At 42.1% G+C, this 22,233-nt stretch overlaps 1 protein-coding gene across 4 annotated transcripts; it reads left to right on the forward strand.

Annotated features, from left to right (window-relative positions):
- The first annotated feature begins 34 nt into the window (after positions 1-34).
- PRPF4 (pre-mRNA splicing tri-snRNP complex factor PRPF4) lies at positions 35-19,946 on the forward strand. Of its 4 annotated transcripts, none has more exons than XM_055427616.2 (14): positions 35-169; positions 899-1,076; positions 2,643-2,829; positions 9,180-9,267; positions 9,685-9,764; positions 9,938-10,031; positions 10,548-10,642; positions 12,072-12,130; positions 12,557-12,680; positions 15,041-15,130; positions 17,634-17,756; positions 17,867-17,974; positions 18,064-18,182; positions 19,058-19,946. In XM_055427616.2, exons 1-14 carry the CDS (start codon positions 143-145, stop codon positions 19,249-19,251), a joined length of 1,566 nt encoding a protein of 521 aa, XP_055283591.1. In that variant the 5' UTR covers positions 35-142; the 3' UTR covers positions 19,252-19,946. The 4 variants fall into 4 exon arrangements, with proteins under 4 accessions (XP_055283591.1, XP_055283590.1, XP_055283589.1 ...); XM_055427615.2 differs by having other exon boundaries at positions 38-169; positions 896-1,076; XM_055427614.2 differs by having other exon boundaries at positions 48-175.
- Positions 19,947-22,233: the final 2,287 nt, after the last annotated feature.

The following is a 22,233-nucleotide window of genomic DNA, read 5'->3' on the forward strand; positions in this document are numbered from 1 at the left end:
ATGCTCCACGCCTCCCACGATGCTGCGTCCGACGTCGGATCACTTCCGGTTGTGACGTAGTTCCGCTTTGCTGGGCGCGCGGTGGACGGTCTGAAACGTAGAGCACGGGTTTCGCTGGGGCTTCGCGGCCCCGGAGTCCAGCATGGCTTCCTCACGACCCTCCTCCACGGTACAGGTCTCATTCAGGCAGGGAGCGCTGAGGGGTGGGGGTCCCTGCGAAACAGGGCCGTTAGGGAACGGGCTACGGCGGTGGAGGGCCGAGGAGGAAGGCTGCGGTGTTCTCCTAATTCTTGAGTGCTTTCATCGGTTTTAGCTCGTTTTCACTTCCCACTGCAGCCCCGAAATGTAAATATCTCTTCCGTCTGGTTCAAAACGGAGCTCTGAAAGGGAGTAGAGTCTTGGCCAAGATTTATGACAGTTTCAGAACTCTTAATTGTAACGAGGCTTCCTAACTTACCTACTGCTTCATGTCCGAAACGTTTGACATGTATGAACAGTAACTTTCTAACTTATCCCCCCTACCATCGCGTTGGTTATTTCAGTTATCCTTGATACCCCTGTGATGAGCAGTAATTCTGGAAATTTCTTAAAAGCCAAGAAGAGTTTGCACGTGCTGCAACCGTATGAAATAAACATATTCGAGAGAAAACCGTTGACAGAAAAATCAGCACGAGAAATTCACTAGTTTTTTCCATTTCTTCCTATCTACAAAACTTAAGTCATTAAGAGACTGGAACCACTCTTTCCCTCCACCCTCAGTTCAAGGAAGACACATTTTAACTGATGACAGATTTGTCCTTTGTGTGGGGAAGAAATAGGTTTGAAGCTCTAAATCAGCTGCATTCTGCTGGGAAACCTATTAGGTTGCTAAGGTTAATCTAGGTCTTTGTTTTAGCAGGCAACCAAAACTAAGGCACCAGATGACTTGGTGGCTCCTGTTGTGAAGAAACCACACATCTATTATGGAAGTTTGGAAGAGAAGGAGAGGGAGCGTCTGGCCAAAGGAGAATCTGGGCTTTTGGGAAAAGAAGGACTCAAAGCAGGAATTGAAGCAGGAAACATTAACATAACCTCTGGTAAGATGCAAATTGTGAGTTCATCTTTACCTTTGGTGCTCAAATTTTCTGTAATGATTACCTGCCTCAACTTAAATGTCACTAGTTTATGTCAAAAAACTACAAATAATAAGCTTGCACCTATCGAAGTCCATATTCTCTGCCTACTACTGACTTGGTTTTATCATCCAGAGAACCTTTTTCTTAAAACCTTTTATACAGTTTCTCTTCAATGAATTGTTAGTAATTTTACTAGGAATTTATTCAGTGTGTATTTGGATTCAGAGTGATTTCCTTTGTCTTCTGGAGATCTAGCGTAGTTCTGGTGTTAGCTTGGAGCTACTGTGTTTCCTAATATTCTCCTCTTTTTAATTTTCCAACTGTTTTTCACCCAAAATGAAATTATCTCTTTTAAATTTTAAAGTGGTAACCATCTTTATTTTGAAAGCAATTAAACAGTAAAGAAATATTTAAAGTAGAAAAACCCCTCATCTTTATTAATTGGGGCTATATCATTTCAAGAACTTAATAAAGCTATAAAAATACATTTTTTTCCATAAATGAAGTAATGATAGTTTTGTAACCTGCATTTGTCATTCTGAATACTGTTAAATGGGCTTTCCCGATGGCTCAGTGGGTAAAGAATTCACCTGCAATGCAGGAGACACAGGAGACAAGGTGGCTTTGATCACTGGGTGGGGAAGATCCCCTGGAAGAGGAAATGGCAGCCTACTCCAGTATTTCTTGCATGTAAAACCCCATGGACAGAGGGGTCTGGTGGGCTACAGTCCACCAGGTCGCAAAGAGTTGGAAACAAGTAAGCCAATAAGTATGCTTACTTGTTGAGGGTATGCTTACTGTTGAGGGTATTTTTTCATGCCAGTAACTAGTAGTCTACTATGTTTTCAAAATAAAATCATTCATGTTTGTCATAAGAAATTCAGACAGTATGGAAGGGTATAAAAAGACTTCTCTGCAGATAGGACTTCTGTCAAGTTTTTCATCGACCCTCCCACACATTTTCTTTTCTATACACATGCGCTTTTCATGAGTTTTAAACGTTTTAGGTTGTTTTAAACATGACTGCATCACTACTGTACTTCTCACTTCTCATCCAAATGCTTGTTTTTTATGTGAATTTTAAAACTAGCTACTAGATTATCCATAAAACCTTATAGTTAAGGCTTATCATTTTCATGGTAATTATTTCCAGTTTACTGCTAGATTTGTTAGTGTTCCTATACTGAGACTATTTCAGAGAGTGGCTTTGGCAACTGTTAAAATAATGTTTCTGTTTTGCCATGGATAGAAAGCCTAGTTAATTTGTTAAAAGTGCTCTATATTCCCATTGTCTCATGAAAGCTGTTTATGTAAGTGTAAGTTGCCAAATGAAACAAGATGACTTGAACCAGTTTCTGGCCTTTAAAACCTCATTTAGTTTTCTGTGTTTGTCATACTTTAATACAGTTTCTAGCAGATTAGTTAACTGTGCCTCGGGGCATTCAGTCTCCAATTGTAAGAACTTATTTCTGTCTCCCTAATTGAAGAAGATTGGTGATTATGCTGATATTGCCTGTTCTTTTATAGGGGAAGTGTTTGAAATTGAAGAGCACATCAGTGAGAGACAGGCTGAAGTGTTAGCAGAGTTTGAGAGAAGAAAGCGAGCCCGGCAAATCAACGTTTCCACCGATGACTCAGAGGTCAAGGCTTGCCTTAGAGCTTTGGGGGAACCCATCACACTTTTTGGAGAAGGTCCTGCTGAAAGAAGAGAAAGGTACCCTTTCTACCTACTTACTCTTTTTTAATCACAGGATCATAGTTCCAAATTTTAGTTGTTACTGTACAGTCACTCAGTCATCTCCGACTCTTTGTGACGCTGTGAACTTCCCTGTCCTTCGCTGTCTCCCGGAGCTTGCTCAGACTCATGTCCGTTGAGTCAGCGATGCCATCCAACTGTCTCATTGTGTCGTCCTCGTCTCCTCCTGCCCTCAGTATTTCCAAGCATCAGGGTCTTTTCCAATGAGTTGGCTCTTCACATCAGGTGGCCAATATTGGAGCTTCAGCTTCAGCATCAGTCCTTCCAATGAATATTCAGGGTTGATTTCCTTTAGGATGGAAAGGTTTGATCTCCTTACTGTCCAAGGGACTCTCAAGAGTCTTCTCCGACCCCACAGTTCAGTAGCATCAATTCTTTGGTGCTCTGCCTTCTTTACAGTCCACATCCATACATGACTCCTAGAAGAACCATAACCTTGACTATACGGAACTTTCTCGGCCAAGTGACGTCTCTGCGTTTTAATACACTGTCTAGGTTTGTCATGGAGAAGGAAATGGCAACCCACTCCAGTGTTCTTGCCTGGAGAATCCCAGGGACGGGGGAGCTTGGTGGGCCAGTGGGGTCACACGGAGTCAGACACAACTGAAGTGATTTAGCAGTAGCAGCAGGTTTGTCATAGCTTTTCTTCCAAGGAGCAAGTGTCTTTTAATTTCATGGCTGCAGTAACCATCCACATTGATTTTGAAGCCCAAGAAAATGAAATCTGACACTTTGTACTTTTTCCCTATCTATTTGCTATGAAGTGATTCAACCTGATGCCATGATGTTCATTTTTTTAATGTTGAATTTAAGCCAGCTTTTTTCACTCTCCTCTTTCACTTTCATCAAGAGGTTCTTTAGTTCCTCTTCACTTTCTCCCATTATATAGTTGGTATCTGTAGCTAAACCTTTAATAGAATTCCTCACATAATGTTGACAGAATATCTTATTAAGTTGTGTGAATATGGTTTAGTCCATAATCTAAGTCTTCGGCCAGTTTATTCTCCACTACTAATTTTTCTTTATAAACTGTGAAGATGTTAACATGTTCCCTCCCCTTCCTCTCCTTAGTGTGTAGTTTTGAGATGGGTAAAATTTGTCACTGAACTCTGAAAATTTAAACAGCAAACACGTTTTTTGTCATTAACATAAAGCATGATGGTAAGTGTTTTTTGGATGTTATTAAAAAGAGGTACTTTCCTCAGATAATGCTACTCTTGTGATTCTGAAGTTCCAAAATCTCTCAGTGACAGGCTAGTTGTGTGCAGTTATGAGGATGTGACCTGCCTGCGTCTTCAGGACTTGGGGCTCAACTATTCCTCACTTATTACATTCACCCTCTTAAGGCCCTTACCACTCTTCAACCCAGTGCAAACTGATTGACCACTACTTCATTGAAATGGCAGTTCATTAAGGTCATCAGCTCATCTTTACTAAGAATAGTCTTAGTACACTGCCACCTATTCTGTCCTTCAAACGCTCCCTTTCCTTGGCTCCCATAGATCCCAGTCCTCCTGGTTTTCCTCCTGTTTCTTTAGCTAATTCTTCTAAGCCTGTTTCCCTCCTGTGTAACCTTTATAAACTGCTGTTGTTTGTCCTACACCAACCATGAGGGATCAGGTCCGTTCCCATGGTATGGTTTATATGGAGTTTACATGGACTCCCATGGCATGGAGTCTGATGACTCCCATGTCCCTGTAGCCTAGCTATTCTGTAGTCTCAAATTTGACATCTCTAAGTTGTTGTTCAGGCACCAAGTCGTGTCCAACTCTTTGCAACCCTGGGGACTGCAGCACGCCAGGCCTCCCTGTACCTCTCCATCTCCTGGAGTTTGCCCAAGTTCACTGAATTGATGATGCCATCCAAGCATCTCATCCTCTGTTGCCCTCTTCTCCTGCTATCTTCGGTCTTTCCCAGCATCAGGGTCTCTTCCAGTTAGTTGGCTGTTTTCATCAGGTGGCCAGAGTATGGAGCTGAAGCTTCAGCATCAGTCCTTCCAATGAATATTCAGGGTTGATTTCCTTTGGGATTGACTGGTTGGATCTCCTTGCTGTCCAAGGGACTCTCAGGAGCCTTCTCCAGCACCACAGTTGGAAAGCATCAGTTCTTCAGCACTCTGCCTTCCTTATGGTCCAGCTCTCACATGCGTACATGACTACTGGAAACAATAGCTGTGACTGTGCGGACCTTTTTCAGCTAAGTGGTATCTCTGCTTTTTAATATACTGTCTGGGTTTATCATTGCTTTCCTTCCAAGAAGCAATCATCTTTAATTTCATGGCTGCAGTCACCATCCGCAGTGATTTTCCTCATCCCAAGAAGAGGAAATTGTCTCTGCTTCCACCTTTTCCTCTTCTGTTTGCCATGAACTGTTAAGACCAGAGGCCATCTAATTAGATTTTTTAATATGGAGTTTTAGGCCAACTTTATCACTCTCTTTCACCCTCATCAAGGAGCTCTTTAGTTCCTCTTCACTTTCTGCCATAAGGGTGGTGTCATTTGCATATCTGAGGTTGTTGATATTTCTCCCAGCAGTCTTGATTCCAGCTTGTGAGTCATCCAGCCTGGCATTTCCATGATGTACTCTACGTATAAGTTAAATAAGCAGAATGACAGTATACAGCCTTGTCATATTCCTTTCTTAATTTTGAATCAGTCACTTATTCCATATAAGGTTCTAACTGTTGTTTTCTTGACCCACATATAGGTTTCTCAGGTGACAGGTAAGATGGTCTGGTATTCACATCTCTAAGAGTTTTTCACACTTTTGATCCACACAGTCAAAGGCTTTTGCATAGTCAGTGAAACAGAAATGTTTTTCTGGAATTCCTTTGCTTTCTCTATGATCAGCAAATGTTGGCAATTTGGTGTCTGGTTCCTCTGCCTTTTCTAAACCCAGCTTGTACATCTGTAAGTTTCCATTAAAGTACTGCTGAAGCCTAGCTTAAAGGATTTTGAGCATAACCTTACTAGCATGGGAAGTGAGCGCAGTTGTCTGGTAGTTTGAACGTTCTTTAGTACTGTCCTTAGGAACTAGGATAAAGATTGACCTTTTTCAGTTCTGTGGCCACTGCTGAGTTTTCCCAAATTTACTGACATACTGAGTGCAGCACTTTAATAGCATAGTCTTTTAGGATTTGAAATAGCTCAGCTGGAATTCCATCATCTCCGCTAGCTTTATTGGCAGCAGTGCTTCTGAAGCCCTCATGATTTTACACTCATGACGTTTGGATCTAGGTGAGTGACCACTGCATCATGGCTATCCAGATCATTAAGATCTTTTTTGTACAGTTCTTCTGTGTATTCTTGCCATCTCTTCTTGATCTCTTCTGCTTCTATTAGGTCTTTATTGTTTCTGTCCATTATTGTGCCCATCTTTGCGTGAAATGTTCCTTTGATATCTCCAGTTTTCTAGAAGAGACCTAGTCTTTCCCCTTCTGTTTTCCTGTTTCTTTGCATTGTTCACTGATGAAGGCCTTCTCTTTCCTTGCTCTTCCCTGGAACTCTGCATTCAGGCAGGTATACCTTTCCCTTCCTCCCTTGCTTTTCACTTCTCTTCTTTCCGCAGCTATTTGTAAGACTTTGTCAGACAACCACTTTGCCTTATTCCATTTCTTTTCCTTTAGGATGGTTTTAGTCATTGCCTCGTGTACAGTATTATGAACCTCTGTCCATAGTTCTTCAGACACTCTGTTTACCAGATCTGATCCCTTGAATCTATTTGTTACCTCCACTGTATGATCATGGAGGATTTGATTTAGATCGTATCTGAATGACCTAGTGGTTTTCCGTGCTTTCTTTAGTTTAAGCCTGAATTTTACTATAAGGAGCTGATGATCTGAGCCACAGTTAGCTTCAGGTCTTGTTTTTGCTGAGTGGATTTTTTGACTGCAAAGAACAAAGTCAGTCTGGGTGATGTCCACATGTAAAGTTGTCCCTTGTGTTGTTGGAAAAAGGTGTTTACTATGACCAGTGTATTCTCTTGGCAGAATTCTGTTAGCCTTTGTTCTGCTTCATTTTGTACTCCAAGACCAAACTTGCTGTTACTCCACGTATCTCCTAACTTGCTCCTTTCGCAATCCAATCATCTGTGATTAACAGGACATCTTTTTTTGGTGTTAGTTCTAGAAAGGCTTATAGGTCTTCATAGAACTGATTAGCTTCAACTTCTTCGGCATCAATGACTGGGGCTTAAACTTGGGTTACCGTGATGTTGAATGGTTTGCCTTGGAAACAAACCGAGATCATTCTGTCATTTTTCAGATTGCACTCAAGTATTGCATTTCGGACTCTTGTATTGACTATGATGACTACTCCATTTCTTCTAAGGGATTCTTGCTCACAGTAGTAGATTTAATGGTCATCTGAATTAAATTTGCCCATTCCTGTCCATTTTAGTTCACTGATTCCTAAGATGTCAATGTTTATTCTTGCCATCTCCTGCTTGACCACTTCCACTTTACCTTCATTCATGGACCTACGTTGAATGAAATTAAAAGACGCTTACTCCTTGGAAGGAAAGTTATGACCAACCTAGACAGCATATTAAAAAACAGAGGCATTACGGTCCATCTAGTCAAGGCTATGGTTTTTCCAGTAGTCATGTATGGATGTGAGAGTTGGTCTCTAAAGAAAGCTGAGCACTGAAGAGTTGATGCTTTTGAACTGTGGTGCTGGAGAAGACTCTTGAGAGTCCCTTGGACTGCAAGGAGATCCAACCAGTCCATCCTAAAGGAAATCAGTCCTGAATATTCTTTGGAAGGACTGATGCTGAAGCTGAAACTCCAATCCTTTGGCCACCTGATGCGAAGAGCTGACTCATTTGAAAAGACCCTGATGCTGGGAAAGATTGAAGGCAGGAGGAGAAGGGGACGACAGAGGATGAGATGGTTTGATGGCATCACCGACTCAATGGACATGAGTTTGAGTAAACTCTGGGAGGTGGTGATGGACAGGGAGGCCTGGCGTGCTGCAGTCCATGCAGTCACGACTGAGCAACTGAACTGACGTTGAACTCATCTATTTTCCATCCTTTTCCTATTCTCCTTGCAAATAACACAACCATTCACACGGTTTTCAGTTAAAAACTTGCATCACCTTCTGTGTAACCCATCAGCAAAATCTTGTTCATTCTACTTCTGAAATGTACCTCCAGCATGTCCTCTTTTCTCTCCGTGCACTACTTTCACGTTTAGATTATTGTAATAACCCCAGATGTGCTGTATTGTTTGCTTAAAATCCTGCAGTGTCTCTTACTAAACTTAGAGTTAAAAGCTCCTGACATGCTCTTCATCCTTACCTTGTACCACTCTTCCCCAGTGTACTAGACTTAGTAGCCATAATGAGCATCCTAGGATGCTCAAGGTTTTTTTTTCTTTCGATTTAATTTTCCTTTTTTTGTTCTCATCTCTCGCCTTTTGTATTGTGATTTAGTCGCTAAGTTGTGTCTGACTCTTGCGACCCTTTGGCCTGTAGCCTGCCAGGCTTCTCTGGCCACGGATTTTCTAGGCAAGAATACTGGAGCTCTTGCCTTTTAGAGCTTTTTGATTCTTTTGGTTTCAGCGTAAATACCACCTCCTTAAAGAAGCCCTTCCTAGCCTCTGATCCCTGGTAAAGTAAGCCCCGACGCTGTGCTCTGTCATGGTATGTTACTTTGTTAAAGCCTCACAAAGGATGTACTTTCACTGTTTGTTTTTTGTGTCCCTTAGGTGAATGTCTTGGGTCTCCCCCGCCACTGTCTTATTCAGTCCATTAAGACTCAAGTGGGAGGATACCACAGTATACTGAGTTCCCTCCTTTGTTCTTCCCTCTTTATTCTCCATACTTTTCCAGGAGTCTTTCTCAAATGTGAACCCTCCTCACTATGGAATTAGGAGCACATTGTGGCCTGGTCCCTACTTAGATTTGCAGCCATTTCTCTCACTCAGCCTTTCCCAGTACCCCATGCTCCAGCCATACTGAACTGTTTTGATTCCAGGCTCAACCTGCTTTTCTTGCCTCTAGACCTTCACATTTGTGGAAGCTTCTGCCTTAGCTGTCCTTTCCCAACATTCTTGACCTATTGACCCGATTGATTGAGGTCTCAGTTTAGACAACATCTTCTCCATAAGGCCTTCCCTGCTGCCCTCCACGTCTAGGTTGTTTATTCATGACTCCCCTTAGCACCCTGTGAGGTCAAGGGCTGTTTCTTCGTCAAGTTTTATACTTAGCGTGTCAAGAGTACCCAACACACTGTGGCACCGAGTGAAGTAAGGTGAAGGTCTTTACCTTATCTCAGCTCTGTCTAAATTCTGATCTGCTCTGTTACAGGTTAAGAAATATCCTCTCAGTGGTCGGTACTGATGCCTTAAAAAAGACCAAAAAAGATGATGAGAAATCAAAGAAGTCCAAAGAAGAGGTAAAATACATCCTTGGCTTCATAGTGTAAGCATGCAGGAAACAAGGGGGTAGTTCTCTTGTTTTTTGTTTTCAGAGTTTTACTTTGCCTCGGATGAGGGGCAGAACAGTGGTTGGAGACTGCTGTTCAGAAATAGTTGTTGGCAGTTGTTTGCAGCTCCTTTGTAGATACAAACGGAGGTAAGCGAGTTTCCCATTTTGGGAAAGAAGCACAGCCTTCCTGGTTTCCCTTTTAAAAAGGAACCAGAAATCATCTAGTAAGAACTCATAGAAACACAGCAGAAAGCGCATATACTGGATTTCATATTATACTGAACTCATTCACCTTTTTCTTGGGCAGTTACAGTAGGGAAATGATAGCTATGAAAGAGGTAGGGATCCTTCAGACTTGACATTTCTGCTCTTATTTAACTTTCAGTATCAGCAGACCTGGTACCATGAAGGACCAAACAGCCTGAAGGTTGCTAGACTATGGATTGCTAATTATTCACTGCCCAGGTAAGGAGAAATTTGAGGAGGAGGAAGAAGCATACTTCTTATTTCCTCTCAGGGACTGAAGATCTGCTTTATAATGGCTGTGGTTGTTAGTTGAAATTGAGTGATACAGAGACTTCTGTGGACCCTTGTTTCCAGCCTGTTTGCCCAGGGTAATGTTCTTTTCTGTGTTACAGGGCAATGAAACGCTTAGAAGAGGCCCGTCTTCATAAAGAGATTCCTGAGACAACTAGAACCTCCCAGATGCAAGAGCTGCACAAATCTCTCCGAGTAAGACGCTCTCAGCGATTGCCCAATGTTTTTAAGATTTCTGCAGTATTTATTAAATGTTCTACCTTGGCCCGCCTCTAACAAATAAAAGGCAGCTGTACGTCTTCTTCTTTGCTTGCACTGCTGCTGCTTGGTAGGATCCATCAGTTAAGGTGGCAGGGAACCTACTGCACTTTGTACTAGGCAGAGGCCTATGGTTCCTGTGCTTTAATTCTCCCTTTTAATATGTTAGACTGTACTTTAGATCTTGCCATGGCTTCTGGTTTATATATAGCTGACGGAGAAGCTGTCGACACAGACTGTAGGTGACAGCATGGGGGAGCTCCAAGTAGGCCTTGACTCCGTTCACTCGTTCATTCACGCATTTGTGAAAGTGTCTCTCGACAAAAAAGGAGGGGTGGGGAACCTTAGGGTGGGTTAAAACTGAAAAGGTGTTTTGTTTTTTTCTTATGGTGGAAAAGCCAAGAAAGTCTTGGGTTAGCATTTAATGATTCCTTGTTTGTCTTTTTTTTTAAGTCTTTGAATAATTTCTGCAGTCAGATTGGGGATGATCGGCCTATCTCCTACTGTCACTTTAGTCCCAATTCCAAAATGCTGGCCACAGCTTGTTGGTAAGTCCCGTTTTACAGTGTTTTGTTTTGTTTTCCCTAAATGGGGTTCTGGGGGAAAAGTCAACATTTGTTTTGGAAGGCCATTGCTTGGCTTCCCTCATTGCTCAGCTGGTAAAGAATCCGCCTGCATCGTGGGAAACCTGTGTTCAATCCCTGGTTGGGAAGATCCCCTGGAGAAGGGAAAGGCTACCCACTCCAGTATTGTGGCCTTGAGAATTCCATGGACTGTATAGTCCATGGGGTCGCACAGAGTTGGACATGACTGAGCTACTTTCAAAAAAATGGTGAAAAATAAATAGAAGACCATTGCTATCCCATTTTCCTCTGATGCTTCTAATCACATCAAACTAGAGGTGGTAATGTGTACCCATTGTAGTTTATAATAGAACTTTCATTTCGCATGTGTCAGTCATATTCTTGGCATTAACATCATTTTGGAGCAGATATATTAATACAGGGAGTTTATAGACTAACTACACACCTCGATATAGCTTTTCTTTTTTAGTTATGTGACCTAAGCAAGATACTTCATACTTTTAGTTATGTGATCTAAGCAAGAAACTGTGTGTAAGCTTCAATTTCTTTATCTATAAAGTAAAGCGAATTACCTTTTTTGTGTTTATTCTGTTTTCTATTTGCCATCGTATATGCAGAAAACTTTTAAGATGTGAAAACTTTGTTGTTTTGTTCAGTTACTTAGTTGTTCTTGTGGGACATTGTCATCTAGTGAGGGGCAATCTTCCTTACATTGTACACACAGAAGCTACTTGACTAGGCAGAAATCGAGACTGATTCAGGAGAAAACCAAGGACCTACATAGATCTGTCCACCTTTTCAAGCCTCAGCTGTCCTTATTATAAAGTAGAAGTGACTCACTTTGCTGTGCAGCAGAAACTGACACAACATTGTAAATCATCTATACTCCAATTTAAAGAGTTAATTACAGAAAATAAAACGAATACATAAGTAAAGTAGAAATGATCATTCCTGTCTTGTGTACCTCACAAGTCTGTTATAAGGATCATTTGAGATGATAGATATAAAAGTAATTTGTTGGAATTTTTCAAAATAAAGCAGTTTTTTAAATTACTTTGTAAGTAGTAATATGCTCTTCATATTTAAGGAGATAGTATCATTATTAATATTACAGTTAGATAGTTTAATTTGTCCTACTTTCCCTAGATATTGGTCTGAAAGTTAAGGAGAAGAGCGCCTTGGGCTCTAATATTTACAGTCCAGTGGAGGCCTTTGCTTCAGGCCTGGCTGTTTCTGTCTTACATAGCCCTTCAAATGATAAGCCTCTTCTTTTTTGTCTGCCACTGTAACAGTTTTGGGGGGTAAGCAGAAATTGTCCTTTAGTAATGTTACCAAGATACCTTTTCCTTCCCAGACCAACCCTGGCTGAGATGCTTTCCTTTATATTTGATAGGAGTGGGCTTTGCAAGCTCTGGTCTGTACCCGATTGCAACCTCCTTCACACTCTTCGAGGTAGGTTAGACTGTTACCTCAGTCTTGTCTTTTTCCCAGTTTGAACTCTATCAAGCAGTATAACTCTTAAAGCTCTACCGGACACTCAAACCCAGTGCACACATGATTAGTTCTTGATATGATCTAACTTGGTTTGGTTTTCTTTGATAATGACGTCATATGCATATTTCTCTTTTGTCCAGCCCCATAGCATTTACAATCTCTAAAGCAGGAAACATTTTTTAATGTGTTTAGCTTTTTTTTTAAAATGTAATTTATACAAGAGTTTAAATTTTAAAAGTTCGATTTTTAGTAATTGAATAACTAATACTTTATAGGTTCACATTTTCTGAAATGTGTATATATAATATTCCTCATTGTGTATATTTACACTTAAGTTATAACGGAACAGCAGCCCTTTAATTTCCATCTCTTACATTCCTTCAGGCCATAACACAAATGTGGGAGCGATTGTATTCCATCCCAAATCCACGGTCTCCTTGGACCAAAAAGACGTCAATCTGGCCTCTTGTGCTGCTGACGGTTCTGTGAAGCTTTGGAGCCTTGACAGGTGAATATTACTGTTCTGTCCGCACAGCAGTCACCACAGTAAACAGTTGATTGGTTGGCTCTAGGGACCTAGAACTCTGTACCTTGGTTTTTGCCTCTAATGTAGTGACCACTGTTTCCTGGCTCCAGTTATTCTGGAACGATCCATTACACCTGCCATTGCAGTAGATTGACGTTGGAGAAATGCGCTATTTGGTCGATTGACTGAAAATAATACTCCAAATAGCACATTGGTTCTTAGCAAACACCCACAGGGGAGAGAAAGAAGGTTATGCCCAGCAGTTTTGCCAAGGAAGTGATGTCTCCTCCCAATATCGTCATCCTTTACCTAAACCGTGTTTTCCAATTACAACAGGTTTGTTTGTCTGCTTTAATGTGTTTGTGATTATTTATTGTTTTCCAAGAAATAGTTAGAAGCACCTTGTTGCCTCAGAGACTTCTGAATTCAGTTGCTTAGTTTTCCTTCTTTGGGAAAGCAAGTGAGGCTTTTGTTCTAGGATTTTGTGAGGAGCTAATTAGTGTCTCCACTCTGCTAGATAGGATCTTACTTGTGAGCACAGCAAGTTTTAATTGGCTTTGGTAATACGCAGCAATGTTTGTTCCCCTAGGGCTTTGATTAGTTCTGTGTATGCACATTAACAGTGTTCCCTTTTTAATTGCCCTCTTTAGGGTTTGTGTTTATTTCCTTTCACTGATGTTTCAGATCTTCTTTCTGCTGTTGCTGATAGTAGAATGTAGTGGCCACTGAAAGGAAACTAAGCCTCTGTTTAGGAGTTCTTCTTTCATGTGGATCCTTGAACAAGCTGAAGTTTGAGATAAAATTATCTATAATCCACTTGCACCAGAAATGTTTGATATTGCCCTGCATCTCTATCAAAGTATGTTTCTTTCTAGAGTCTCAGCAGTCCTTTGGTTCAGAGAAATTATTTTGCTTGTTAGGTTGAAGTATTTTTTATTTTTCTCTTAATTTTAAATTTTAAGTGGTATAGAATTAAAGAGTTCGTTGTCATAGTGAATTGAAATAGAAGGACAATGCTTATTGAAGTGCTATGGCATCTGCTTCTGGTTCATTGACTACGCTGAAGCCTTTGACTGTATGAATCACAACAAATTGTGGAAAATTCTGAAAGAGATGGGAGTACCAGGCCACTTGACCTGCCTCTTGTGAAACCTGTATGCAGGTCAAGAAGCAACAGTTAGAACCGGACATGGAACAACAGATTGGTCAAAATTTGGAAAGGAGTACTTCAAGGCTGTATATTGTCACCCTGTTTATTTTACTTACATGCAGAGTAAATCATGAGAAATGCTGGGCTGAATGAAGCACAAGCCGGAATCAAGATTGCCTGGAGAAATATCAATAACCTCAGATATGCAGAAAACACCACCCTTATGGAAGAAAGTGAAGAACTAAAGAGCCTCTTGATGAAAGTGAAAGAGGAGAGTAAAAAAGATGACTTAAAATTCACATTGAAAAAACTAAGATCATGGCATCTGGTCCCATCACTTCATGGCAAAAAATGGGGAAACAATGAAAACAGTGACAGACTTATTTTCTTGGCCTCCAAAATCACTGTAGATGTCGACTGCAACCATGAAATTAAGACACTTGCCTCTTGGAAGAAAAGCAATAACAAACCTAGATAGCATATTAAAAAGCAGAGGCATTACTTTACTAACAGAGGTCCACATAATCAAAGCTGTGGTTTTTCCAGCAGTCATTTATGGATGTGAGAGTTAGACCATAAAGAAGGCTGAGCACCGAAAAACTGATGCTTTTGAACTGTGGTGTTGGAGAAGACTCTTGAGAGTCCCTTGAACTGCAGGGAGATCAAATCAGTCAGTCCTAAAGGATATCAACCCTGAATATTCAGTGGAAGGACTGATGCTAAAGCTGAAGCTCCAGTACTTTGGGCACCTGATATGAAGAACTGACTCATTGGAAAGGCCCTGATGCTGGGAAAGATTGAAGGCAGGAGAAGGGGACTACAGAGGATGAGATGGTTGGATGGTATCACTGACTCAGTGGACATGAGTTTGAGCAAGCTCCAGGAGATGGTGAAGGACAGAGAGGCCTGGCGTGCTGCAGTCCATGGAGTCGCAAAGAGTAGCACACAACTGAGCTACTGAACAACAAAAAATGGGCAGTTTTCCCCTGTGGACATATGTAATAGGCCCAAAGCTTCTATAACCTTGGGAGGTGATTAGATTATCATTGGCCCTAAAATTTTAACAGATTACAAGTTACAATTTGGCCTGTCAACCCATGCAGAATGAATGCCTTTGTGCTCAACAGTTAAATTCAGTGAATATTTGCATGGCTGTAAAATAGTTTACTTACAATATTTGATTCCTTTTCAGCGATGAACCAGTGGCAGATATTGAAGGCCACACAGTGCGAGTGGCCCGTGTAATGTGGCATCCATCGGGACGTTTCTTAGGCACCACCTGGTAAGCCATCCTCTTTTTCAGTCCATACAGGCCTGTGGCACCTTGTTAACCCTTTATGGATAATTGCCAAGTAAATTTTTAGAGTAGAGATCTTCAAGTAATATTTTCTTGGACTGCAATGAATCAGAATCAAAAAAAGACTATATGATACAGGTAAGGCTAAGTGTATTTGGCTTTAAATTGCAGTTAATCTGAAATTTCAGCCACTAGATGTCAGAAAGCTAGAGTTTTTCCCTCTTCTCTTTCTTGGTCAATACTAGAAGTGCATTTTTTGGTGGAGGGGGGGCGGCGGGGTGGGCTATACGTTGTATTATAACTTCGCTGCTTCCCGATCAGTCTCTTCTTGGTTCTATAAATTCAATGAGACCAGAATCTGTTGAAGAAGTTTTTGAGATAAAATTTACACACAGTGAAATGGATTTAAGTGTATAATTTAGTCAGTCTTGACAAACGCATACATTCACATGACCCACAGCCCTGTTGTTGGAGGTCCAAGGGAACGAAAAGCGCCCACCAAACTGAGGAGTCGTTTTCTTTTTGGTTGCACTGAGTCTTCGTTGTTGCTATGGGCTCTCTAGTTGTTATGGGCGGGAGCTGCTTTTGTTGCAGTGCACGTGCCTCTCATTGCAGTGGCTTCTCTTGTTGCTGACTACGCTCAGCCTCTAGGCACACAGGCCTCAGTAGTTGTGGTGCATGGGTGGCCCACATCTCGTGGAATCATCCCGGGCCAGGGGTTGAACCCATGTCCCCTGCATTGGCAGGTGGATTTTTATCCACTGTACCACGAGGGTTGACCCTGAGAAGCATCTTGAGACGAAGAATCAAGGTGGACAACTCCATCCATATAACCAGTGGATCGGTTTATTATAGGGTCACTTACAGAGTGGGATCTGGCAGTCAGCAATCCTGAAGTATTCACAGCTGCGCTCTGCACCTTCAAGAAGCCATTGCGGCAATTTTATATTTAACCTAGGGTATGGGGGTCTGTGCTTGGAAGCAGGAAGTACATTCCTAAGTCAAGATTTATGAATGGGTAACCAGTAGGTGCTGGGAATACATCGGCAAAGGTCTTCATTGTTTGAGGACTAACAGAGCATGGAGGTCTCCTGGTCCTGATGGTTGTTAAACAGTATCTATTAACTATTAATAAAAGCCCTTGACAATAGAAAAGTGATTTACCACACAGTCCAGTTCTGGGTGGGGTCAGCAGGAGGACAGGGAGAGCTGCACGGGCCCAAGACGGCGTCAGTTACACTCACAGCCATACACTCGTCGATGGAGAGAACACTTGCATCACTCCCGCAGGTTCCCCCATGCCAGCTCCCCTTTCCAAAACAACCCCTGCTGTGATTTCTGTCACCGTAAATTAACTCCATAGTCGCACCTCATACACTGTTTGTGTCTGGGTGTTCTCAGCGCAACGTTTTTAAGGTTCATTCTTGTCGTTGCACGTATAAGTAGTTCCTTTTTATTGCTGAGAAGTATTCCGTTGCATACCCGCCAGTTTATCCATTCTCCCATTGGTGGACACTTGGGCTGTTTCCAGCTCTTGACTGGTAAGAATAAAGCTACTGTACGTACTCTTGTCCAGTACTTTTTGTGGACATATGTCTCTTTCCTTGCTCTTGAATAAATACCTTGGAATGCAGTTGCACGGTTATAGGATAGATGTATATTTAACTTTTAAAACTTCCAAGTGGTTTTCCACAGTGTTGGTGTCGTTCTGCATTCCCAGCATTGTAGTGTTGTTTTTTTTTTTTACATCCTTGCAACATTTGGCATCTGCAGTCTCATCATTTTGCCCAGTCTTGCAAGTACGTAGTGAAATCTCACGGTTTCAGTTTTTATTACTCTGATGACTGTTGGTGTTGAATCATATGCTTATTGACCCTTCGTGTATTTTCTTTTGTTCAGTGTTCAGGTGCTTTACCCCTTTTTTAATCGAGGATTTTTCATTTGTTTTATCTTTTATTCTATATGTATTACAGTTTTCTCATCATTTATTGAGATTTTCACTATTGAAATTGCTTTGGTGGCCTCACTGAAAATCATTTGACCATGTATATGTGGGCCTCTTTATATACTCTCTGTTCTGTTATATTCTGTTCATTTATTTGTGATTGATTGTATCCCCATCATTCAGTTTAGGACCCAGTAAAAGCTCAGTGAATGGAAGGACATAACAGTGAAATTGGGGAAGAAAGTAGGCAACAGAGTCTTTGTTCTGGGCCATTCTAAGGGAATAGCCACTGAGGTAGTTTTTTAGGCATAGGCAGTCAGTAGTTTCCGTTTAGCACCCAAGACAGATATGCTTAGTTGTGGAGACATTATTTATGCCAGAAAAGAATTTATTAATATGGTTGTATGAGTAGTTTCAGAAATATAACTTGAACTACAACTATTTACAGCACTTGGTTGATTGAAGCACTTTGTACACTTGTAATTTATAGCACTTTGTACACCTTTAATATCTGCTGGTTAATTGTTAGCTTGACTTTTTAAGCTATGACCGATCATGGCGCTTATGGGATTTGGAAGCTCAAGAGGAGATCCTGCATCAGGAGGGCCACAGCATGGGTGTGTATGACATTGCCTTCCATCAAGATGGCTCTTTGGCTGGCACTGGGTAAGGCTTCTTCCACACAGCCGGGGCAGCTCAGTCGTCTCACCTCTGACACCTGCCTGCTTCCACAGAGAACTGGGTTCAAAACACTCATTCATGAACTGTTTTGTCAGGGGACTGGATGCATTTGGTCGAGTTTGGGACCTGCGCACAGGACGTTGTATCATGTTCCTGGAAGGTCACCTGAAGGAAATATATGGAATAAATTTCTCCCCCAATGGGTAAATAAGCTCACTGAATGAGGGGTGTCCAGGGTTCTTGGTCGGAAAGTACCCTGTGTCTCTAACTTCATCGCTGTATCTGGTCACAGCTACCACATTGCAACTGGCAGTGGCGACAACACCTGCAAAGTGTGGGACCTTCGACAGCGACGCTGCGTCTACACCATTCCTGCCCACCAGAACTTAGTGACGGGTGTCAAGTTTGAGCGTAAGTTTTCCTTCTGTTGTAAGCCTAAAGGCAAGAGAAGCAGATTGCATTTGCATGAAATGCAGGCCAGGTGTTAGCTTAACTTGGAAGGGGAACATGAGAGAATTTGGACCCTGTTGAAGGAACAAATGATAATTTCCTTCCCTCGACCACCCTTTCGGACAGAGCTGTGACTCCTTGCTTCTTGTTGCTAGCAAGCAAAGAAGACTTCGTGCATGTTTTGCTTTCCACGGAAGGTCCAAGCACTTAATTCTTAGTATGATTCTGAATAGGTTGTCTATCAGGGAAAGAGCCAAAAGACCTTAATAATGTTGTTTCCCTAAGTCTGTCTGTTGTTTTTCCCTTTTTTTAGAGGCCTAGTAGAAATGCAGATAGGAGTGTTGGCGTTTTGTGAATGCTGGAATACCATCTTTTTGAAAATAGTATGTTCTAGTGGATTTGGGGCCTTCCCAGGTGGCACAGCGGTAAAGAATCCACCTGCCAGTGCACGAGATGCAAGAGACGTCGGTTTGACCCCTGGGTTGGGAAGATCCCCTGGAGGAGGAAATAGCGACCCACTCCAGTATTCTTGATTGCTTTATTTTTTTTGTTTCCTGCATATGGCATGTGGGATCTTAGTTTCCCAACCAGGGGTCAAACCCATGCCCCCTGCAGTGGAGGCATGGAATCTTAACCACTGGACTGCCAGGGAAGTAACCCACTCTAATGTTCTTGCTTGGAAAATTCCACGGACAGAGGAGCCTGACAGGCTACAGTCCATGGGGTCACAGAGTCGGCTCTGACTGAGCACACACCCCACAGATTTGGGTTCTTTTATTTTCTTACACTCCTTTGAATATTTCAATTCCTGAAGTCGTTCCTCTTCTCTTTTGTAGCTATCCATGGGAATTTCTTGCTCACTGGTGCCTATGATAACACAGCCAAGATCTGGACTCATCCAGGCTGGTCCCCTCTGAAGACTCTGGCCGGCCATGAAGGCAAAGTGATGGGCCTAGACATTTCTTCCGATGGGCAGCTCATCGCCACTTGCTCCTATGACAGGACCTTCAAGCTCTGGATGGCTGAATAGGCAGGACCATGGAAGAAGGACTCAAACCTCACTCTCCCTTTAGAGCCATTTTCAAAAGAAAGGAATTGATGTGTTTTGTTCTATCATGTATTTTGCCAATTAGCATGTACATAGATCCTCAGAAGAATTGAATTTCTGTCTCAGCTCCCACTTCAGGAAAGCAGCCCAATCCCTGGGTGTTGGTCAACCCCTTCCATGGTTGAAAAATTTTAGTTTTCATCTTCAAGCACCTCCATGAACTTTGTAGACATTGTTTTTATTAATCTTTTGTTTGAATGCCCTCCTGCTTCCCTGAAAACACTCAGGAGTTTTACTTTTTGAAACCTGGCTTTCCATTCCATGGTACATGTTTCAGGACTCCATGTGACCCAGAGAGCAAGATGGCTGTGCTCTGTGCAGGAAGCCCTCGAGTAGAGAGGCTCCTCACTGTGCGCTGGCTGAACAGTACCTGACAGAGCGAGAGCCTGAGCATGGACGGCGAAGATGCAGACCGCAGCGTGTCCTGGGCTACACGGTAGAGGTTTGACCTCATCCTGTTGAGTTCACTTGGAACGCTGACTGCGTCGGGAAGTTCAGAACTGAGCATCTGCCTCTTCAGAAGATGTCTTCCATTTTGCTTTGAAGTTTGGCATCCTTTGCGTTACCCCAGAGCTAGGCCACTGTGTCAAGATTCAATGAAATTTTTAGAAAGCAAACATGATGTCTCTTTGGTGCAAGTTCTTTCCTGTTGGTGGTTTATATGTACCCTTCACGTGGAGATAACTCTGGAAAAAAAATTCCTAATGGGTATTCCTAAACATAAACTTTTTTTCTTTATTACACACTTGCTACAGAGTAAAATCCTATTTAAAAAACTGTCCTTTAAAGAATTATATAGTGAAGCATTTCCTGGGTCCCAGCCATTGGCCCACAGAGATCCCTTTTCTTAAGTTTGGGATATAACAAATGATCTCAAGTATGGCTTATTCCAATTCCATCTTAGTAAGCATTCTGTCAGTCATTTTCTTAAAAAATAGAGGGCTGTTGCATTGTAAGCCAGACTACCAGTGAACTGTATCTGGACCCTATAATTCTTATTGATTGACCATACAGCAGTAACCTCCTCTTTCCACCCCAGATATACAACCACTGAACTCTGAATTCACACAGATTCACACAAAAATAGAAGAATTGGCAAGGATTGTGTGTAGAGAATTCGGAAGGGCTTATATGATGGCTTCTTGAACATTCAAAACACTTGTCCGTTGCTTCCCAGGGAGGCTGACAGTTGCTCTTGTACAAACTATGAATGAGTGACATAAAGCTAAATTGACTTTTCAGTCTGATTTCAGTTACAACCAAGTGGTTGCACATCCTGTGCACCTCTGGAGGTTCTGGATTATCAGCTCTGCCTTCCGTTGGGCACTTCACTCTCTTCACTGTTTAACGGGCTCTATTTCCTCCATAGTTGTGGTTTAGTCGCAAACTTGTGTCCGACTCTTGCAAGCCCATTGACCTGTAGCCCAGCAGGCTCTTCTGTCCGTGAGATTCTCCTGGCAAGAATACTGGAGTGGGTTACCATTTCCTCCATAGTTAAGCCATGAAAAATTGTTTTTCATAACTACCTTCATAGCGTGTTGAAGCTAGTAATGAACCTTAGTATATTAGCATGCAGTTTTTAAATACAATGTGTGTTCAAGATTTTCTCAAAGTGAAATTTTACTCTCATTCAAACTTTTCTTTTTAGGGGGCTGGGGGGTTCCAGGTGGTTTAGAAGTAGCAACTGAATGAAAACATTTCATCTAAGCCTTTGACAAAAGAAATGTCTTGTGGAATAAACATGGAAATGTTGTTAGAAAGCCTTTGGCTGAGGAGCATACCCTAAGTGTGGCATTTCATGATAATGGTGAGATAAAACACTACCGCCATCACCCAAGAGGACACTGTCTAGATAGCGCCAGGCAACACTCAGGCCTCTTGTTTAATCCTCACAGTCTCATGAGTTAATTATTCTTGCCTTTTTTACAAACAAAACCAATTCAAAGAAGTAACTTGCTCCAGATTACCTAATTAGTAAGTGGTAGAGTCTGGTCTCTGTGACCTTATAAGAAGTTTCATAGGACTTTAGTATGTTGGCAACACTGCTGCTGCTGCTGCTGCTAAGTCACGTCAGTCGTGTCCGACTCTGTGTGACCCTGTAGACAGAAGCCCACCAGGCTCCCCCGTCCCTGGGATTCTCCAGGCAAGAACACTGGAGTGGGTTGCCATTTCCTTCTCCAATGTGTGAAAGTGAAGTCGCTCAGTTGTGTCCGACCCTTAGCGACCCCACGGACTGCAGTCTACCAGGCTCCTCCATCCATGGGATTTTCTAGGCAAGAGTACTGGAGTGGCTTGCCATTGCCTTCTCCAATGGCAACACTGACCAGACCAAAAAAAAAAAAAAAAACAGTCCAGCCAGCACGACCTGTTCCCTGTACAAAGCCTGAACTTTTTAACCGCTCTACCTTGTATTTATCTGTTTATTTTTCACTTGCATTTATTTTTTGGTGGCATTTATTCCCAGACTATTACGTGTTTTGTTTCTTCATTTTCTCCTGAGGTATGTTTTTCTTCTGTGCCACCTCCTCTTCCAGTTTTGGAACAATCTCCTTTTTCAGTGAGAATTTCTGTCCGTTTTTCAGTGTGGCAGGGACAGTGAGGATCGTGTCAGTGTGGCAGGGAGAGCTCCTGGATCGGGTGAACCCACCCCGAGCTCTGTAAATCCTGCGCCACCTCTCGGGGGCTTTGTTTACCTGGATGTGTTTGGTAGCCAGAGCATCTGCATCTAAGCCCTTCAGTTCAGCATTGCTCTCTGCTTCTTTGAGCATGTACAGTAAAAACTCAGCCCTCTGGACCACCAACCCTGTGTCCAGCCCCCGTTTGACCTGAGCACACCTACAAACTACCATTGTGATGACAGAATGGTATGGCACATATTCTATAAAGGGACATCCTTCAGATACT

This window comes from Moschus berezovskii, chromosome 7 (genome assembly GCF_049115385.1).
Source record: "Moschus berezovskii isolate FMDL1 chromosome 7, NW_MosBer_1.0, whole genome shotgun sequence".
Lineage (NCBI taxonomy): Eukaryota > Metazoa > Chordata > Mammalia > Artiodactyla > Moschidae > Moschus > Moschus berezovskii.

Excerpts from the sequence above, each read along its gene's own strand:
- PRPF4 (XM_055427614.2), top strand. The coding sequence starts at position 143 with ATGGCTTCCTCACGACCCTCCTCCACGGTACAG. Across the intron at positions 15,131-17,633 it reads CGTTTCTTAGGCACCACCTG|CTATGACCGATCATGGCGCT; the intron begins GTAAGCCATCCT and ends TGACTTTTTAAG. Across the intron at positions 17,757-17,866 it reads GGCTCTTTGGCTGGCACTGG|GGGACTGGATGCATTTGGTC; the intron begins GTAAGGCTTCTT and ends CTGTTTTGTCAG.